The sequence below is a fragment of the Festucalex cinctus genome, chromosome 2 (assembly GCF_051991245.1).
Source record: "Festucalex cinctus isolate MCC-2025b chromosome 2, RoL_Fcin_1.0, whole genome shotgun sequence".
Lineage (NCBI taxonomy): Eukaryota > Metazoa > Chordata > Actinopteri > Syngnathiformes > Syngnathidae > Festucalex > Festucalex cinctus.
In genome coordinates this window covers 14,007,950-14,029,123 of record NC_135412.1, presented here as the reverse complement: position 1 = coordinate 14,029,123, position 21,174 = coordinate 14,007,950, and the positions used below count along the sequence as shown (strand labels likewise).

The following is a 21,174-nucleotide window of genomic DNA, read 5'->3' as shown; positions in this document are numbered from 1 at the left end:
TTCAGTTGTTTCGTGACTGTTTTATACAAAGATTAGTTCTGAGTAAAGCTATTTTGTCATCCAGCATACAGTATAATTTTAGATGGTCCCTGATGTCCAAAGTTGGAGAACCGTGTCAGCGTGCTCATGAAGTCCACCAGAGGGCGACAAAAATGCAAGTGTCATCGGGGTTGTTCGGTTCACAACGCTCCCAGCATTTTTTCTTTTTTCCTTCTCATGAACAGTGATCTTGCAAACCAAATGAAATGGCTGTACGTTATAAGCATGCGCATTCAAGTATACAATTATTGTTGTCAATTTGGCCAGACCCAATTAAAATTGTATCATTATGGGGCATATGGGGGAAAAACGAAATTTCTTGTGTCCTGTGACTGTCCAAGCTTTAAATAATAAAAACAATATGATAGGCATTTGATTTTGCAAGCAGTGATCAAGTGGAGTTGACAAAAAAGTAATTGTTTATGTTGGTTAAATTTACGCTCTTTGTTTGGATACACAACCTGTTCTAAATTATCATTTCACCAGGAAACCATAGAACAAAAAGTAAACGTCACGATTAGCTTGCAGAAAGAGAAGCGTGAGATATTTTAATAGTGATGTATTTTATGCAATTCTTCATTTGCCCTTGCGCTTGAATTAAAATATCTGTGACTAGTACAGGCTTGAAATACTGGATGACTGGAAAGGTGATCACGTGGACGCAGCACGGTCGATGATTGGTCGCAAGCGGTGTGGCGCTCGACTGATGAAGATGATGGTAGTGATGATGACGATTGTGATGATGAACCCTGTGGCAAGTGTACACGGGCGAACACTCAGTTGAGCTCACACGGGGAAGCCGCCAGGCACAGGCCCGCCGCGGTGCAGTTACAGGGACGTTTCTTGTAAATAATGTCATGCAGTCAAGTGACAGACGTTATCTTTTGGCCTGCTAGCCAAGTAGTGAATGGCCGCTCGCGAGCAGCGGACGGGGACTGTCGTCAGGCGTCGGCGGCGGCGGCGACGGGCATCGTGTGAGAAACAAGGCGAAGCCCAGCACCGGCGGCGAAGAACCGGAGCACCTGCGGAGGAGAACCGGAGCACCGTACCCCACCGGCGGCGGAGCTCCACAGACCGCTCGGCTGTCACTGAGGGTCGCCGACTACTCGGGCAATTTTCAAGCCTTCAACAACCGCAGTGAAAATATACAACAAGCCGGACTTTTTCTTTTTTATGACGTTTTTTTCTAAACGTGTTTCCCCAAATATATTTTTTAGTGTAAATATCGAGCTCTAACGTTTGTACATAGGGATACTAAGCGTTTATTTGTACTGAAGTGGCTCGGTGTTGTTTTTCTTGAAAGAAATCCATCGCAGACTTGACAGACACGATGTTGCATTCGGGTGAGTGAAGTTTATTCAATGAATTGTGTTGATATGATGCAGGAACGTTAGCCCCATCCAATTGAAACAAATTAAAATTGTTGCTTTTACTATTACGTACTGTATTGACTTATTATCAATCACCTGCTGGACAATATATTATTGTATGTTTGGGTTGATTTTGCACATTCATGCTCAAAGTAGCCTGACCTGTAAAGTCTTGATGTAGTCCATAGCAGCATAACAGGCATCACTATGGTCTACATCAGGGGTCACCAACCTTTTGGAAACTGAGCTACTTTGATACGGATTAATGCAAAAGGCAACCAGTTTGATACACACTTCTGATTTAATCCTATTAATAATAAATCTAAGCGAAGATTAATCGTGTTAACATCTCAAAAAAATATATCAAGGTAGCAAACAGATCAATATCAATACAGTATGCAACACTTTATTTCTGTAAACGTCTCTGCAAATGTTTACATTTTCAAATTGTCCAACAAGGAAATTAAAGGTAATATAATGTATTCCTAGGAAATTACAATCACTGGTGGTGAGCTATTTTTAGAACTGGCCCGAGGGCTACTCATCAGGTCCTTGGGGGTGACCTGGAGCCTGCAGGGACCATGTTGGTGACCGTGGTTAAATAACGTGCGTTGACTGCATTTGACTTGGAGGCATGTTCCCAAAATACATGTTTGTTTCCCCTATTTTTCCTCCTGTATTGATGTGCAAGTATTGCATCTAATGTCCATGGCAAGGGCGAGTGGGTGCTCACTTGACTAAAAAAGGCCGACAGCTGCTGAGCCACTCCAGTCAACTCTGATCTCAGCCTGCTCAGTCATCCATAAAGCTTCAGCCAGCCTTTTGCAGGGGAAAAAAAAGGCTCGTTTGCCAGTTACAGAGCAATAAACATAACATGTAATTTACAAATTTCCATCAACAGTCTCATTAATTAAGGAGATGTTCTGTCCTTTTCACCTAGACTCTGATACAGGATGGTTCTGCTGGCCGAGGGCGATGATAGACAACAAAAAAAACGGGCTTAGATAACACATAGTTGTTTGTGTCTCTCCCCACAGTGTGTGCTACCTACACACCACCCGCCCATGCCTGACCTGGATTGGACAAAAGTCCTTGTGTTTTCAGTCTTGGCTTTGCTAATGCAAAGAGAACAATCAGTGTGTGTTTGAATTTATTCAATATTTTCAGATGTCAACATGTTGCCTTAGATGAGCAGCGCAACATGTGCTCAAGTCAGTCGACTAATGGCCGTTGTTTTATTTTCTTGATTTGAACTTGAGTAACAGTCCCTTCTTCACGCCGGGTCAAGGTGAGATTTGACTTCACGGTGCCTCTTGTGCTTTCTCTCTACGTCACGGTGCCTCTATCTCGCTCTGTGGCAAGGGAATAATGCTGAGTGTGGGTGAAGTGCCGGATATGTTCAAGTGCTACATAAATAATGCTGTGAAATGTAGTTGCATTAGTTTGCATTAGCTTGCATTAGTTACCCATTTAGGGTAATCATTTTCGATCATGGCTCTGTCGATATCACACCTTTTACTTGCTACCACTCAATTTTGGCAAATAGGCGATCATTTCGTAAGTCCTCCTCACCCCCTGCAGTTATTTACTTGAGGCCTACAAATGAATACAAGGAAACAAGGTTAGCTGTTTGTTACAGTTGAGGCACTGATGGTGCAGTGGTACACTAGCGTGGTTGAATGGATGTATCTTTACTGTATGTGCCTTTTTATTGACTGGTGACCACCAGTCCCGGGTAGGCACTAGGCATGGGGCATTATCAGATTTTTGTGGTATCGCCGAATTGCACTTACAGCTCTAAAATGTGTTATTTTGAAATGTTTGTGTCAATAACATTTTTCTCCCCCACTAAACACAATCTCTTTTAATTCGAGAAGTTGAAATGTGATACTGTACATAAGTAAAAGTACTTATCAGAGAATGAGTAGGTCTGCTTTTCGAAGATAACGTTAGAGCGGAACTGCGCTGATGTTAGCCATGCTAGTTAGTTATGTTGTCTACTCTGGTAGCAAGTATTTATTTCAATAATTGCAGACAGGCTAGCTCTGGTAGCTGATTGTAAACATTTATTTTAAAACTGTGTTATATAATATTTAATTTGTCAAAGTGTGTTTGGTTATGTTTTGCAAGCACGTCCTCTACCAAGCCATAGTTTGACTCATGACTCTGAATAAGATTAGTGGGAAAGAACATGGATGGATTGGTTTTATAAATAATGTCAACAAAAAGTGGAGTTTAATTCAAAATATTTTTTATTGGAGAGCATTCTCTAGTCGATTTTTATGAAATACTGTACAGCGTCTCTGTTTTACTCATTCAGCGGTGGTGCCCTGCCATTCATAAATTGTAGTCTCCACAACTTCAAATTTCCAATTAAAGCAGGTGGAGGCTGGAGAGGAGTGCAGCCAGTCACCCAGTGTTGCTCCGGTAAAATGATAGCCAAGTTGTTTGAGTAAGCAATGCACATCAGTATGCTTGTGGATATTCTCATTCATCCAGCAGATTTCGTTCTCAGGACATTGCATTGATTGAAACTGGACTACAAAGACCACAGTTCAGTTCTGATCGATACAATGCCCTGAGAATGCACATAGGGGCGCGCTCAGAACTACGCAAGCCAGTAATGATTTTTTTTTTTTTAATCGTCACAACATATAAACTGTTAATTAATCGTTAAAATTGATGAATCGCCCAGACCTTGTAAAATGCATTATTTAATTCACCAGATCAATACCAGGAATGTGCAGTTTTTTTTGTGCTATGAGTTTTGGCCAGTTTGCATTTCAGAAGATTAGCTAGAAAAAAAGGTCAATTATGTCCAAGCATTTTTTTTTATGCTTTCTTGAGTCTGTTCATTCACACAAAAACTACTAATCGATTTGCATGACACTTGATTATACGGGCCAAAGAAAACCCCAATTAAAGTTGCTGTGGGTTCGGATAAAAGTGTGAAGCAACTAATTGCCACTCTTCTTAATACTTTTGGAAACCTTAAGTTCCTACATCTATCTCAAATTTACAACGTCATTTCATTGGTGCAACATGCTGGAAGCGGTCATTTGCAAAGATGTTAAGAATGTATTGCTGATTGATAGAAATCAATTATATTGGCAATATAATCTTGCCAATATTTTTTTAAGGATTAAAATGGAATATACTGTATATAAAAACTTAAAAAGATAGCTCCTTTCAAATGCCATAAAAAATGGGACCAAGATAAATGATTTCAAAACTTTTTTTCACCATTAATATGCCCTAAAACTTCTACAACTCAGGTGGGGGGGGGGGGAATCATTCTTTTTGAGATGGCAAGTAAAAATGTGATGCAAAAGGTTGTGGCTGTCTAACACCGGCACTAGCACTTCATTGACACTTCTGGACAGGGAACTCCTTGAACTTTTATGCTATATATCAATCTGGAAGTGTTTTATCATTTTACAATCTATTCTTAATCCAAGTGTTGCACTGAGGCAATTGATCATTTATTTTAACTAGTGCTGTCAAACGATTAAAATTTTTAATCAGATTAATCAGCTAAATTACTTGCGTATTCGCGTAATATGAAATAAATACTAAATACCGTAATATTTGGACATAAACACATTTTATTATCCGAATGTCATTTGCAAACATTGATTAAATGCATGTACGCAATTGCATGCATGCGTGTATTGCTCAAAACGTAACAGTGTTGCTATCGGCCTTTTGGCAACCTCCATGAATCCTGACCAATTTTATTCTCGTCTTATTTTCATATATTTTGGAGGCATGTCTTGATAATGAGGCTGTCTTCACTCTGTTTCGTTGTATATTTCATGCATTGGAAATTCTATATGTAAAAGCTATTCTGTGAAAGCTATCTGCAGACCAGTGCTTGTGTTCTCAGATGTGAGTGACAACAAATATGTCAGGAAAAGCCGACTAGAACATCAGAGCTTTTTAATTTTTTATTATTATTTTTTTTAAATTAGAGGCATTTTAAATGGTGCAAGGTATGTAAAGACTTAAATCTACAGAATATAGGTGTCCTGACAATCTGACATGAATGTAGGGGGAAAAAATTGAAATTATCTTAATCTACATTGCTTATATCATATAAAACTGGCATTTGGCAACGGGGGTTTGTAGACTTCACTTTTTTATGTCCACTGTTAATAGAATGGAATAAGCCTTCATTCGTCCCACAATGGGAACATTCACACTTTGTGGCAGTCAATTGCACAGCACTTCCACAATTGTACAATCTGTGCACACATTTATGTCACCAAGCAATGAGAATGAGCCACAGCAGTGTATATGGCAACTGTAGATGAATAATAAATACAGTGCTACATAAGCAGATGTGACCGTCGACGACAGACAGGTAGACTAGGCAGCAGTTTTGTGAACAGTATTTTAAAAAATATATATGCATAATATTAAATACTGAAAGCTCGATAAGAATTTCATAATGAAATGAACATCATCAATATAGTTTTCCTCCCTCTTTTACATTTTTGTTGTTGAAAGGCACCTCCCCTTCTCCTCCCATCTCAAAAGCAACTGTAGCTGCCTTAGTTGGCACAGACATTTAGCTATAGTTGCTGCTTTCATTCACACATTCAACACTAGCACATATTTGATCAGACAAAATCCCTCCAGCCCTCTTTTGTCTGTGCCCCCTCCCCTCTTGATCCCTCTCTTGTTCTTATTCACACACACATTTTTCCCACCCCTCTCCAAAAGCCCCTTGCCACCCTCCCCTCCTTCTTCCATCTCCCCGGTTTCCAACACTGCTGTCCAATGACAATCACTTCCTGTCCCCCCTGGACACTTTTTATCCAGTCCTTTACCCCCCCCCACACACACACGCAAACATTCCCCTGGCTCCACTTTTGTCTGCCTGCCTGATTTTCCTACAACAGTTTGGATTCAGGAATGTAATGTGCGATGAACTAAAGGATTACAAATACAAAGTCCAGCACCACCTAGCAGTTCGCACCATTGAAGTTCATGACACTGGCTGGTCAATCTTTAGAGGCGGACCAACCAATAACTTCATTTGAGGCGCCATTGACTAATTTTGAGAAGCAATTTTTTTGCAGGTTAATCGCAAGGACCTGAAGCAATGGTTTTGTTAAAAACTAAAAATAGGGAGGTGCTGATGAGAAACATCCATCCATCCATCCATCCATCCATCCATCCATCCATCCATCCATCCATCCATCATCCATCCATCCATCCATCCATCCATTTTCTTGCACTTATCCGGAGTCTTCTGGAGGAATCCCACAATGACTCCATGATGGGTGGTTACTTTGAAACTGCTGTTTGGTGCATAGGCATAGACAAGTCAGGATTCGTACCTCCACCCGAAGGTGGAGGGGCACTATACCTTCTTGTCTACTTGGGTGAACCCCAATGTACAGATCCCAAACCAAGGAGCAATAAGTATGCCCATACCTGCTCGGAACCTCTCACTGTGGGCAACCCCAGAGTGGATGGGGGGGGGTGAAGAGTCCAACCCATTTCGAGAGAGGACTGGTACCTGTGTTTGGAAGCAAGCTTGACTATATCTAGTACGTAGTAGGAATGTACTGTACCCGCCTCACACACCAGCTCAGGCACCGTTTACCTTGATTGATTTGATTTGATTTGATTTATTTGTTCATTTTTCCTTTCGGACAGCATTGTGACAAACAAACATTTCAACATACAATTTTAACATATGATAACCGAAAAGAAAAAGGGCTGGCAGGAAGAAGCATAAAGCTTATAAATTCCTGCCCCCATACTAAACTAGGACGCATAAAATCAAGAGTAATAGTTAAGGATCAGCAGAGATGATCAAATTTCACACAGTTCATCAAGTCCATGAAGTTGATTATCCAGTTGATTACATTCGGAGACTTTTGATTCAGGCAAATGGATTATAGAAAGTTCAATCAGTTCATCTTCACCAGTGATTTGATCGCATGTAGTTCATGAGAGAAGATTCGTTCAAATTGATTGTTGATCACTTGTTGATTAGTACCATGTGGATTATCACAGTCCAGCAGCTTTAGATAACTGGGCATAGTGAAAACCATGTGTCCGACACCGCCGTCACTCAGATCCGTCTTCATCACGATTTTGACTCATCGCGACTTTTTTCTCCAGTTCGAGCAACCTTGTGGCCATGTCTCTCCTCATTCCGTTCATGGCGAGGTTGAGTGCTGCAAGGTCGTCAACCTCGCCATGAACGGAATGAGGAGAGACATGGCCACAAGGTTGCTCGAACTGGAGAAAAAAGGCGCGATGAGTCAAAATCGTAATGAAGACCTTCATCAGGCTGCATTTTCCTTGGGCTTCAAATGATTAGCTACAGCCCTGCGCAGAGCCAGTAAGGTCGCAAGCCAGCTGACATACCCAAAATGTACTTCGTCTGCATATGACCCCTTAATCTTTGTCCTTTAAATTTATGAGGAAAATAATGCAGTCTTAACAGAAGGATATAACTTCAAATTACCAACTTTCTTGTTATGGAAGTTTTACATTTGCCTGTATCCCACTCATCCACAAAGTATTTTATTTTTTTTGTCTGCAATCTGCAATCATGTTCACTATCAAAGAAATGCTGACAAACAAATGCAAATAAAAGTGTGCACTCTTCTTGACGCTCATGAGGAAGAAAGGGAAAGAGGTGGAAACAAAATGTTTGTTCTAACTTCTAGCTTGCTTATGTGCTTACGATTTGTATGCACAGACAAGAGACTGTGCATGTGTGTGATTGAGAGCCAGTGATGGGTTGCACTAGCTTGATGTTCTGTGATAACTCCTTCCGGTATGTGGATTTCATGGGAACTCCTTGCCCCGAGGACATACGTATTAAGTTCCTGCCTACAAGGCAATTTGCCTCATTTATCATTTTTTGGGTTAACTGGAACAGATCCTCACATCCTGTTTGAGCCACAAAGTCAGTCGGTGCCTTTACATAGCATGTTGCCCAATTTAATGTCTTATTTAGAACTTAACTTTATTTACTTTCTTTAATTATTTTTTGATTTGTGTTTGTATTTCCATCATGAGATTAAGGATGGTTAGATGGTTTTTTACAAGTCCCAGTTGCCCTAATGTCAATAAAGCTGTTAACGAATGTTAATCTGTGCAACACTGCAGCTCTGCTTACCGTCTGGCTTTGCCTTCAAAGTGCTTCCCTGTAGTACGATGGCTGGACTCCAATAGTGAAGGATCTTCGCCCAGTGTAGTTGCTAAGTCATGGGTCGAGAAACAGTATTTGGGATGGTATTATGAAAATTAACTCTGCTGTTACATCACGATTCGGGCACAATTCTGAAGACCTTGCACATTGTTTACTTGGTTGTGTAGTTTCACGACTGTTTGATAGACAGACACTCCATAGACCATTTGTTACCAACAATTCAAATATTGCAGTCCCATTTAAATTGTATGCTGCAATGTCTCTGATCAAGTATATTGTGTGACAAAAGTCACGTGTATTTTTTTCTGTTGATTTGCATATTGTAATTTAACCTAATCATTTTACATCATAGCCACCTGTTTCAAGCTAATTATAGTTATCGCCAACATCTAGGAATGTGGCATAGCTGGAATTTCTTTTTGTACTTCAGAAATTGCGAGGCCTATTGTGTTCGTAATTTGACTGACAGCTTATTGCTCGACTTGTTTCAAAGCAAGTAGCAACATGTGTGATGCTTTACTTTTTAGTTTTAAGACATTTTCTGTCTAGACTTGCTGCTGTCTGCAAGTCAAGCGCACGTATCAATGGCATACGCATGTGTTATCCTCGTGTTGTAGAACTTGGAAGTGCTTTAATCTGAGACAAGGCTGCCTTATAGCCTTGGCCCTTCACTGACATGTTTGGTTGTCAAGTAATATGGAGGAGTCATAAAAAGTGAGTTAATACACTAACCTGGAGCCCACTGTTTACTTCCACTACACCAGTACACTTTCTGACATAACAAACACATTGTATGAGTGCAGTGTGCATGAATACATTGATCTCCTGGAAGTTACGCATTAATTGTGAAAGTTGACATGCAGAATTTTTGCTGTCAGCACACCTGACTTCATTTCAGCAAGCATCAAAGGCTTAACTATTATTGTGGCCTTTTGCACCTCTTTCTCTGAAAGGTGGTACGAAATGTTGGCGAGACAATACGAAGTGTTGCTTATGTTAAGCAGTTTTACTTTTACACATTTCTACTTCCTGTTTTCCACTTGCTGGTGGCTTGATAAGACACTCAGCCACTCTTTGTGAACAAATGATGTCGAGAACTTCTGTTTGTGATTTAAACTGCTACATTAGCATATTGCTAGCTGCTTTTACTTGTTTGGTCGATATTGTTAAGCGTTTCCCCTCTTGATTTAAAGTCAAGGCATTGTTTGAAGAGTCAATTGTCATCTTAACTGATAATTATTAGACTGGTTGTTTTTGTTTGTGTGACATTTGATAATGTTTGCTAATAATAATAAGTAGTAAAAAGAGTTGTGTATAAAAGATTTACTCAACAGCGGGATTGGAAAAACTAGTTTAATTTTACCTGAAGCTTCAAGAGGCTATTCCAACGCTCCATATAATCACACCACGTTATATTTTCAGTACGCTTTGTCAGTCCCGTTGCACATGAAATATTCACACTGAGTAAGTCCATAGTTCATCATCCATATTTCATGATCCAGGATAGGCATTACTTACTGCTGCCAGTCTTGTTCAGAGTATCTGAAAGAGTATTTGAGTAAAAGTATCTTAAAAGAAAACAACTTTACACATTAAAATCAGCTTTTAGATTGAGTAAAAGTCTAAATTCTTAAAATATCTCACATTTCCTGTACTTAAGTAGTACCAAACGTAACTTTTTGATATTAAATGTCTCTGTCTAATATTGAAAGTACAATTATTCAAGAAAAGGGAGTGATTACAATTTTATTTACTTGTTTTTTTTTTTTTTTTAATTCAGTTTACTTTAGTGTAGAAAGTGAATGAGTGAAGTTAGCTTGGCCTCCCATCACGCAACTTGGCTTCAAGACACACTACTAGTGCATCCATAGAATGTCTTCCTGATAACCCTGTGTCTAATTTTCATCACCCCACACTAGAGGTGACCAATATGACAATAATGAGATGATAGAAAAGTTTTTATTGTGCCAATTCTCTCTAGTTTATATTGCCGCTTATCCTCTTTTAGGCAAATATGTGTTTCATATTGTGGATTATGGCAATGGTGAATGATACAAATTACAGAGGCAGCTTGCTATGCTTGAGAAAAGATTTTGCTTACAATGCTAGTACCACGCAGCTGCCACCAGGTAAAATGAACCCCAGAAGTGATACCACCACGCAACACAAACATACAGTGCAAGATTAAATCTAACAGTGTGTTAAATGAATAAATATTAAGGTGGGTGAATGAATGCACAAGACAAATACTACTACGTTGGGAAAGAATTAATTAACAACAATAATAAACCTGTAATTATTAATTGCTGGAAATTCTTATTATTTTGAATTCAATCGGTTCATCTAATTGACAAAAAAGAAATCGTAAGCTTGTTTGGTTTTGACGACATGATGCGGGTTTGTCAACAGATCCAAGATCCAAGAAGGCAGCGTAGCGGTGTCCGAAATATAAGTTCTACATCTTCATTGCAACAGACAGATGCAGGATCCCCATGCAGGGCAAGGGACACTTAATCAGAAAAGAATGGGGTACATTTTGGGTTGAGCAGAAAACTGTTGTTTGCCACAAGATGGTTCCCTACCCTGAGGCAGACAACAAATATCTTCACTCACATAGAGAAAAAACGTGAAAAAGAGAATATGGAGGAGATCTAAAAAAAAAACAAAAAAACATGTCAATGTACCATCTGGGGCAAAACGTAAAAAATAAAAAACAAAGTCAACTGAACAACTGAAAATGCAGCAGTCTTTTACTCTGGTCACTCTAACTTTAATCACTGTATGATTGATTTTAACCATTTATATTGCAAAGTTTGTTTGCACGAGTAGGCTACAGATTTCTAGAACTTGAATCAGAATGTAGATGTTTTATTTTGATATATCTGCAATGTACGCTGTAATGTTGTGTACTGTTGATCTTCTACTCTGGCTGCACTACTTGAAAAATAAATAGGGCCCGAGCAGCGGCCGCGCTATCTTGTCCTTCTCAGCCTCTTAACCGTCTGTTGTTGTTTTTTTTAATTGTTTTGCAGGCTCTTGTTGAAAGCATTCGCTTGAAGATTCCATCACTTCCAGGAGGCTTGCGAATGCTTGTGGTAAGGCCTTGAATGAGTGTTGTTTGCTTGGCTTATTGGAAGCCTCAAGTGGATTCTGAAAAAAATGTGGAGGATTCATCAAAGGAAAGCAAGGACATAAACTAAAAACACTCGTGATCTCACTGTTGACGAAATGTTGGGACGAGAAAGGAATATAAGTGGCTAAGGGTTACTAGTTTGAGCACAGAAATCAAATCTGGTAGACCAGCAAAGGTGAGAGACAGAGACGGGGAGCGACGGAGGAGAAAAGTTGCAAAGGAGGTCCCGGTGTACTGAGAAAAAAAACTCCAAACCTCCATGGCTACTGACCCAGGAGAGCCCACAGGCACAGAGGATTCATCGGAGAAACCTGATGGGCAGAGAGAGGAGGACCTTGACCAGACTCAGGCTCAAGGGTGGAGAAGGACCGTAGAAGAGCGTGGAGAGACAGGACAAGCTCATCACGAGGGTGTGATGACTTTAGTCACACCCGAAATTTCCTTCTCAACGCCCACCTTGCCAGTTGACACAAGCCAGAAAAGTCAGAGGAGGGAGAAGCGCTTCTTCAGGAAGAGCGTCGAGATTTGCGAGGAGGAAGATGAAGTGGCTCTCCCAGAAGATGCTCACAGCGCGCCCCACCTGGAGCTCTGCTCCTTTGATCCAGTCTTCGCCAGCAATGTCCAGCAGCAAGGAGCTGTGTCCTGCACTGCCCTGCGCCAGGATCCATCCTGTCCCAGTGACCAGGAGCCAGGCAAGGGCGGACTTCCTTCTTCACCCACCCAAAAGGGGAAAGAGAGGGAGCGTGAGCAGGAGGAGGAGGCAGAGATGAAAGCCGTGGCCACCTCTCCTGGAGGCAGATTCCTCAAATTCGACATTGAGCTGGGCAGAGGAGCGTTCAAGACCGTTTACAAAGGCCTGGACACGGAGACCTGGGTGGAGGTGGCTTGGTGTGAACTTCAGGTATGATATCATGACTTCTATCTTCTTTCACACTATACTCAACCTTTGATGATTAGTTGTTCGCTATTCACAAATTTAATTTTTTTTTGTTCTGTGGAACCTATCTTGAGCTATTCCTTGAAAAACCTAAAAGCTCCCTACAACCCCTAGCAAAAAGTATGGAATCACCAGTCTTGGACGAGCACTCATTCAGACGTTTTATTCTGTAGATCAAACTCGGATAAAAAGCATGAAACAGTCGTAAGGTCTTTCCAAAGTGTAACATCTTGGCTTTCAGAAACACTAAAAGAAATGAAGAAAAAACATTGTGCTGGTCAGTAAATGTTACTTTTATAGAGCAAGTGCAGGGAAATAAATATGGAATCACTCCATTCTGAGGAGAACAAAAAATGGAATCATGAAAAACAGACAATGAAAAAACAATCAAAACACATCACTAGTATTTAGTTGCACCACCTCTGGCTTTTATGGCAGCTTGCAGTCTCTAAGGCATGGACTTGATGAGTGACAAACAGTATTCTTTATCAATCTGGTGCCAACTCTCTGATTGTAGTTGCCAGATCATCTTTGCAGGTCGGAGCCTTGCTGTGGACCATTTTTTCCCGTTTCCACCACAGGTTTTCAATTGGGTTGAGATCTGGCCTATTTGCAGGTCATGACATTGACTGGACAGATGGCCTTTAGTATTTTGTCTTGACGCTTAGATGTCTTCCTTGATCTACCACTACGCTTGACTTTAACAACTTTCCCATGCTGTTTGTACTTGGTCTAGATCTTCGATACAGCTGACTGTGAACTGCTCAAAATGGGGTGATTCCATATTTTTTTCCTCAGAAGGGAGCAATTCCATATTTATGCACTTGCTCTATAAAAGTAACATTGACCAGCACAATGTTTTTTGTCATTTATTTTAGGGTTTCTTAAAGCCAAGATGTTGCACTTTGGAATAACCTTACGACTGTTTCATTCTTTTTATCTGAGTTTGAGCTACAGAATAAAACTGAGTGAGTGCTCGTCCAAGACTGGTGATTCCATACTTTTTGCTAGGCGTAGTACATAATCCTCTAACATTGCAGGTGATGATGACATTCAAGGCTTTTAGGTGCACCGATTGAGAAAGTTACCTCACAATGAATATGAGTTAAAATATTTGCACTGATAGTACATTATTCCAGTCTCTTCAATTCCAGGAGTTCTTCCTTTTGAAACCTTTACAGTAAATCCCAGCATGTGAAAGAGGAGCTTAGGTTGTTGAGGAGGAATATGACTGTCTTTTCTTAAGTGGTTACGAATTAAATTGTGGGCTCAGCACTGGTTTCTCAAGGGTATTTTCTATTCTTTCATAGTTCTTACAAAGGGGATGTTATTTTAACATTTGTTCATAACTGCGATGAATAGAACATTTGGGACACTTTGACCATGCGCCACAAACCGATCCCACACATTGTTGCTTGCCTAATGTAATGAAGCATGAGATGGACTGATGGAGATGAAAATGGAAATGAAAGCTGAGGCGTAATGTAGAACATTGTAACACGTAGTTAACATTAGTAGTGGGAGACATTCTTGCGGAGGAGAATCGAAAGTACAATAGAAAGCTGTGTTGTAGCATACATCATTTGACTGCTGGCTTTGTGTGTTTGGTTTGGAACTTATCATTCGGATCGCATCGGTCTTCAGACTGACAACTAGCAGCCATGCTGCTATCCACTTTGACCACCATGTTTTTTTTGTACTGTGTTACTGGTAATGGTGCTGGCCAACGCCACTGTTTATCTGCAAATGCGTTCTATTCAACCAACTTTAATTGTGAAAAAAATGTAAAAAAACAAAACAAAACGAAACAAAACAAAAATGCCATTCCTCCAGTACCTCTATCCCACACAATCTGTCATGCTTTCATCACAGTAAAGGCACAGCCCATTGCTATAAGAACAAAACAAAACATTACAAAAGGAATAGAAAATAGTAGTTGTAAATAATATTAAAGTACCGGTATAATTTCAGAGTTTGTTGGACACAGCCTATAGCAGTGCTATCAAACATACGGCCCGCGGGCCGTATCAGGCCCGCAGAGGGTTTTAATCAGGCCCGGGAGATGATTTTGTAAAGTTACAAAAAATATATATTGTAATGTTGGACTAATTAATCAGCCGACGAAAACCAAAATATATAAAATTTTTCATTTCACAAGCAGTCCTCAGATGAGCAATGCAACTTGTACCGGGAATCGTCCTGGATGTCATTATTTTATACGCAACTTAAAGTTACGGCTTGTTTAATTATTATTATTATCATTATTATTATCATTATTATTATTATTATTATTATTATTATTAGTATTGTTATTTTAAATAATAGACCGACATAGACGGGTTAAATACGACACAAATTCAATTACTGGTAACACAAATAGGTATGACAAGGATTAACGTCCTTATAACATCTTTAACTGTGCCAGGCAATGCATTCTGGGACAATTTATATGCAAAACAGGTCGATTTAACACGTCCGGAACGTAGACCGGCAATGTTGTTGCGTTCCATTTGCATTTGCGTTAGTTTTCGGAACAACATGATTACAGTTGAGCTCCGTAATTTAGGGCTAGTCCACAAATCTGCGTATAAATGACAGTAATTGTTTTTAAGTTATATACCGATGCGGCCCACTTGGTAATATATTTTCCTGCATGCGGCCCCTGAGCTAACATGAGTTTGACACCCCTGGCCTATAGTAAAGTCTTCTGTGAACTGATGGTACTATGTTGCTCAAGAGAAAACACATGGAGACTGAGAGTGTGAGAGAAACGATACAACAGTGACAAGATGTTCTGCATGTGAAAAAAAAACAAAAAAGCTGAGAGACGGAGTGGGAAAGAGATGAGCCAAATGTAGGATTACTATGGCATTCCTCCCAATGAGCTGTTGCCTAGCTAATACTAAGTCATCATATGCAGAGCGGAAACTCAAGCGTGCACACACACGTGCCCACCAAGGCTTGACTACCACATTGGGTATGAGCTGCGCCTTTTACTCTTCTTGATTACCAAAGTCCTTCCTACAGTTGAAATGTACCTACGATGAAAATTATATACCTCTGTCATCATTTTAAGTGCGAGAATTTGTACACTCAGTAGCTGACTAAATACTTTTTTTACAGTACTGAAAAGTTTGTGTATTTTGTAAAGTGGCAACAAGAAACTCATTGCTTCTCGGAATGAGTTGTACCAAATTCAATCAGAATCCCACTGAGTTGAACTGAATTGAATCGTTCCAATATTGTCCTTGAATTGTATCATTCCCAACCCATGTATCAAGATACGTATCAAATCGCCTTTTTTGGAAAGATGCACACCCCTGTCAATTAATATTGATTAATTAATTTCGTATTAATTTCTTTGAGTCCAAACTGTTTCCAGCATCAAACCTTTATTAACAGAGAGACACTGTTTTAATTAATATTTTTACATAATACATTGACATTCCCAAGCAGAAGTTAACCATTCCTTAAAAAAAACACAAAAAAAACAAAGCAAAACAAAAAAAAAACCTCTTTTGAACACCCTCTCAACTTTAAGCAGGGGTGCCCGGTGCACACATCTCATTCTTTTACATTAACTAAAACCTTAACACTCTTCCTTTTAAATGTGAAGTGAAAATCAGAATGTTGCTGTCAGGTGGAAAACTCACATCTCCAAGTTCACTATTTTCAGGATTTTTTTGAAAAACACCACTATATCAAGTTCAACATCAATGCGCCATCCCTGCTCACGCAGATCCCCAAGCAGACAAAAAAGCATTAATACTTAAAAAAGCAAACAACTGTGGTTTCATTTCATCATCTTCCCAAACACTTTTCGCAGAGCCATGATGCAATGACTAAAGCTATGAGCAGACTAAGCAGTGTAATAGGCGGAGATGAATTGTATTTTTGAGGCTGACGTGCTTCCTTCTGCGCCAAAACATTGCAGCAATACATTTTATTACTTTTTAACAAAACACACTCCAATGTATCTCACCTATCTATGTTCACAAGTTGTTATCTAAGAACATCCAGACTTTAATTTTTGAAGCTACATAATGCTGCACAACTCTTGCAGAGTGAGTAAAAGCTGGTGTAGTATGACACTTCTTAGAGGCAGTTGAAGTCTCCAAGAGAGTTGTAAGCTTTATTCTCAAGCTACCGTATTTTCAACACTTTAAATAGGTTGATATGTGAAAACAAAACATGATGTGTGGACGGACCAATAGCATTGATTTGGGGTAAAAAATAGGAAACTGTCCATTTTTGGACATAACGGATTTCTGCCTTACATCAACAATATGACGGCTAGTGGCTAGCATGAGGATCTGACATAATAGTCTACAGTGTCACTCACTGCTCCTTGGTGTTAGGGGTGGGCAATAAATCAAATTAATTTGATTAATTGTCATTTTTAAAATCGATTCGTCAAAAATTTGATAAATCGTGAAATTGAGTTTTGTCTTTTGGATTATTAAAAGCTGCTGTTTTATGTTGTTGAATTGTTGGGTTTATTAGATTAAAATCGATTAAAATCATAATTATCCCAAATGACTGAAAAACATTGGGGTTTTAATTTTTTGACCATATTGCCCAGCCCTAATTGGTGATAGCAGCACAAACAGATTCAACACACAGATCCAAATCAAAGTCCTTTATTTACAAAATACTGCTGAATATTGGTTGATGTTCCTTTAAAGCCAAGGGAGTAGCGACCAACTAAAGCAAAAGAATGGCTTGAAATTGAATGCGAGTTACTAATTGGCGTTTTTTTGGTGGATGTTCTTCTCTTAACACTGCCGTCCTTTCAGAAGTGGCACCAAAAACAAACTAATTGAAAAAGAAAATACACATATTGCAGAGTAAATTAATTGATGCTGACTAAAATTAGCCCGACTGAGATGCACTGATTGCTCACGTGATACGATGTCATAGAGAAATATATGATGAAAACTTATTTTTCCCTAAAATGTATGCTATGTGTCTAACTCTCAGCCTCACAACCCTCTTTCGCTTTCTCGCTATCCATAATTTGTGTCCGTGTGAGTGAGCATGCAGCGTGATCCAGGGAGTTAATTACAGCGGGGACCTGTCAGGCTGGAACAAAAACCCTGCACAGACAGCATACCAGCGGCAGCAGAAAGCAGACTGGTTCAACCCAGTTGTCCCAGACTGGAGCAGCTCAACACAGCTCACACTGTGCACTCCCTTTAGGGCCATTAAGTACGTGGATTAGTTTTGTCATCGTGTAATCTGCACCTCGTGCTCTCATAACAATGCTTGGACAGAAAGGCTCTCAAAAGGCCTCTTGTTTAGAAAATCAAAAACATATTTTTGGATTTGTGTGTGGAAAATAAATCTGTGATAAGCTAAATGTGAGAGGAGAAGGGTTTTGAAATGATTTTAGTTGGTTCTCGAGTAAGTTTTATGTATATACCAAAAAAAAAAACAATGTGTCAAATGGCTGCACAGGCCCGTAGTTCACAAATATCAATGACATACCCTGGTCTCGAACCGCCATTCAGCCACAGAAAAAAAAGATTTAAGACGAAAAAAAAATGATTACGTCTCCTAGAGAATGATGGAGGGATCCCCCCCCGCCTTCCAGGATAACTAGCCTGCAAGGGATGCTGGGTGGGTAACATTTGGTTCTGATCACCCAGGACTCAGGAACCATTTGCATTAGTTGAGGTTATCCGGTGGTGACAGTATTGATGAATGTCTACATTTAGAAACAAAATGCAATGCACTATAGCTGAACCCAATCGACCCAAACGGACCAGACACATTTGGTCAGCTAAAGCCTCAAGCTTGCAAACCATCGATGGGTATTCTGTCATGAATGAATGATTAACTCCTGTGATTATTTGCTAGTCTGACACTGCAGATTGTATCAGGGGCGGAAGAAATTAGATTCAGTGACAGATTTGCGAAGCAAATTCAATTAATACACAATGGGCTCTTAAGATTGCTATTCTAGTTAACATACTGTAGTTAGTGAACTTGGCCTGGTGGCCTGGCGTTCTAATCTGGCATGTGGGCCAGCTCTTTTCCAGCTATCTATCTTGTTACCAAGATCTGTTGTGGCTTACAGTAATCTAATCCCAACCACCCGCCACCTCAGAATGCCAAATGCCGGATGCTTATTTGAACATTAGGGAATCAAATGCACCACAATTGGGCCAATGTCTGAAGCAACAAAGCTCCTTTCATGAACTTGCCTTGTTATTTTACTAATTCATATGACGATCAATGTAAACAAGGAGCAGCAAATATCCTTCGGTACGCTGCTGATATCTCATGATGACTCACATTCGTTTGCAAAATAGACGTTTTAGTGCTCAAGTTAGGGCTGCTCCATTATGAAGATATTAATGAATGAATATTAATCACAATTATTTTGGGAAAAATGAAATAACGATTAGGACGATCATTTATTTTTTGGTACAAAACAAGAAAATGTTTAAGCATTAAAAAAAATTAATAGAAATAAAACTATTTGAAACACTATATTATGTTAGTTCTTTTTGGATGGAACAACATTTATTAAAAGTAATTTTAAAATTTACCAAAAAAAATAAAAAAATGTTGCAAATGTATAATTTAACCTACTCAAACAACTCAAAATTTTTCTCATTCACTGCCTTTGACAAGTATACTTGTCAATTGTATTTTTTAGAGCGGTGCTAAATGGGGGCGAATCTGAGCATGCTCCACTGTAAATATCAAACTTGGAAACAACTTTACTGATGCCCAACCACCGGTAGATGACATCATTGCCCCATTTTATAGGAAATAAACACAGTTTCAGAGTCCATGGGAGAAATGGCTGTATTTTGGCAAACATACATTTTTCTGCTGTCAATTATAAAAGAACGGGACGGGACAAAAAGTAGGGAGTCTATTCTGTTATTTGGTAGATTCGGTTTATATATAATTATTGAATGTAATATCACGTGAGTATTGGAAATGTAAAAATTTTCTATAATGACTGGCAGTGAATGAGTTAATCTTTTTTTTTTAAATCTTTTTTTTTTTTTTTTTTTTTAAATTATGCTGATTTTTTTAATTGTGGAGTGTAATAATTGAAATTGTAATTGAATTTCGAGTACCGTAATAAGCGAAGTGCACATTAAGTTTGCACATGCGCAAGGGAAAAAACGAGGCTACCAACTACCATATCAATTTGAATGGCGGAGATTAGAGTGGTGACAATCTTTGCCTTACTGTACACTTTAAAGCTTGCAAGTCAACGTCCCCGATATCAGTAAACCACATGCTATGCATGTTAATAAAAAACAGCAACTCTCCAGCCGTTTCCATCGGATCCAATTCATTTTCAATGACCGTTTGGTAGTTTCGTCTACCCACAATGCACCACGCCGCTATCCATAATGCACCTTGACTTCGAGATGCGCACTTTGCTTATTGCACAGCCCTAACTCAAGTATGTGAGCAGTAGCACTGACCTCATCTGCCGTATATCTGTCCGGCGAGCGTTATAGCGCACATCCTTAACCTTTCTCTGCCATTTTGAGGCTAATTCACATGTAGTTTGACATGCTCAGCCAGATGTCTAATCCTCCACATGTCATAAGGTCAGCTATTAACAAAAAGGCTCTGCCAAACTACAATCACGTATTTCATTTGACAGCAGCATAGTTGATAGAGGTTGAATGTAGATGCAGATGGGGGACAAGGTTTTTTATTTTTTTTTATTTTATTTTATTTTTTTTATGCAAGTCTGTCTAGCCAGAATTGAACTCTGTGTGAACCGTGCAAACTCAAAGACAGCTCGATGCCGCACAAGGGAGACACAATAGATGCTGACGCTCCCTTTCTAGTGTCTGGTGCGGTTATCGCTGACAAAATTATTAAAACCCAATTGGGGTGAGAGGGGACAGGCAGTCTTGATGTATTTGAATGAAGTCAGCCACGTTTACACAAGCGTTACCTAAGGTAGTAGCTGAGGCCAAGCGTGCCGGTGAGCCTCGACTTATTCTTAGCCATAATAGTGCAATGAAGAGCTGTTACGAGAGGAGGGATGGAGCGGTTGTCTTCAGCAGTACTTCCACAAAAGGACACTGAATGCATTTGGAAAGAAATTGGGGAAATGAAACATAAAAAGGGTGAAATGTGGGTAGATGTGCCTGTATTACATGGTTGTCATTTCAGTCCTCTTTTGTACAATGTCTCCTTTGCTGGACATTTGATTCAGAAAGCTAAAGAATTGATAGAATTGATCGGTGGAGGGCTCGTTTATTATGATGTCGTCTATTTTTAGTGAGGTCTGTTTGTGACGAGCGCTGCTATCCACCTGCCTCTACATATTTTTTTTTTTTTCTGTTAGATTTTGCTTGAACACAGCAGGGTAAGAAAATGTACGTAATTATCACAAGCCTCTACACAAATATCAGTTATGTGACGACTAGACCAAGGAGCCGAAATTCTTTGCATTCTGTACCAATGGAATAAGCATTCAACAACAGTTGCTAGTGACACATCTAAAAATAGTGCAGCACACGTGTTT

At 39.5% G+C, this 21,174-nt stretch overlaps 1 protein-coding gene across 7 annotated transcripts in view; it reads left to right on the top strand.

The window, feature by feature from the left end:
• Positions 1–759: 759 nt before the first annotated feature.
• Positions 760–21,174, top strand: part of wnk3 (WNK lysine deficient protein kinase 3) — a 53,218-nt gene continuing 32,803 nt past the window's right edge. For all 7 annotated transcript variants that reach the window (XM_077513025.1, XM_077513021.1, XM_077513024.1 and 4 more), the window contains exons 1-2: positions 760–1,382; positions 11,622–12,623. In XM_077513025.1, coding sequence (XP_077369151.1) covers positions 11,982–12,623 — 642 coding nt within the window. In that variant the 5' untranslated portion in view covers positions 760–1,382; positions 11,622–11,981. The remainder of the gene's footprint in view (positions 1,383–11,621; positions 12,624–21,174) is intronic.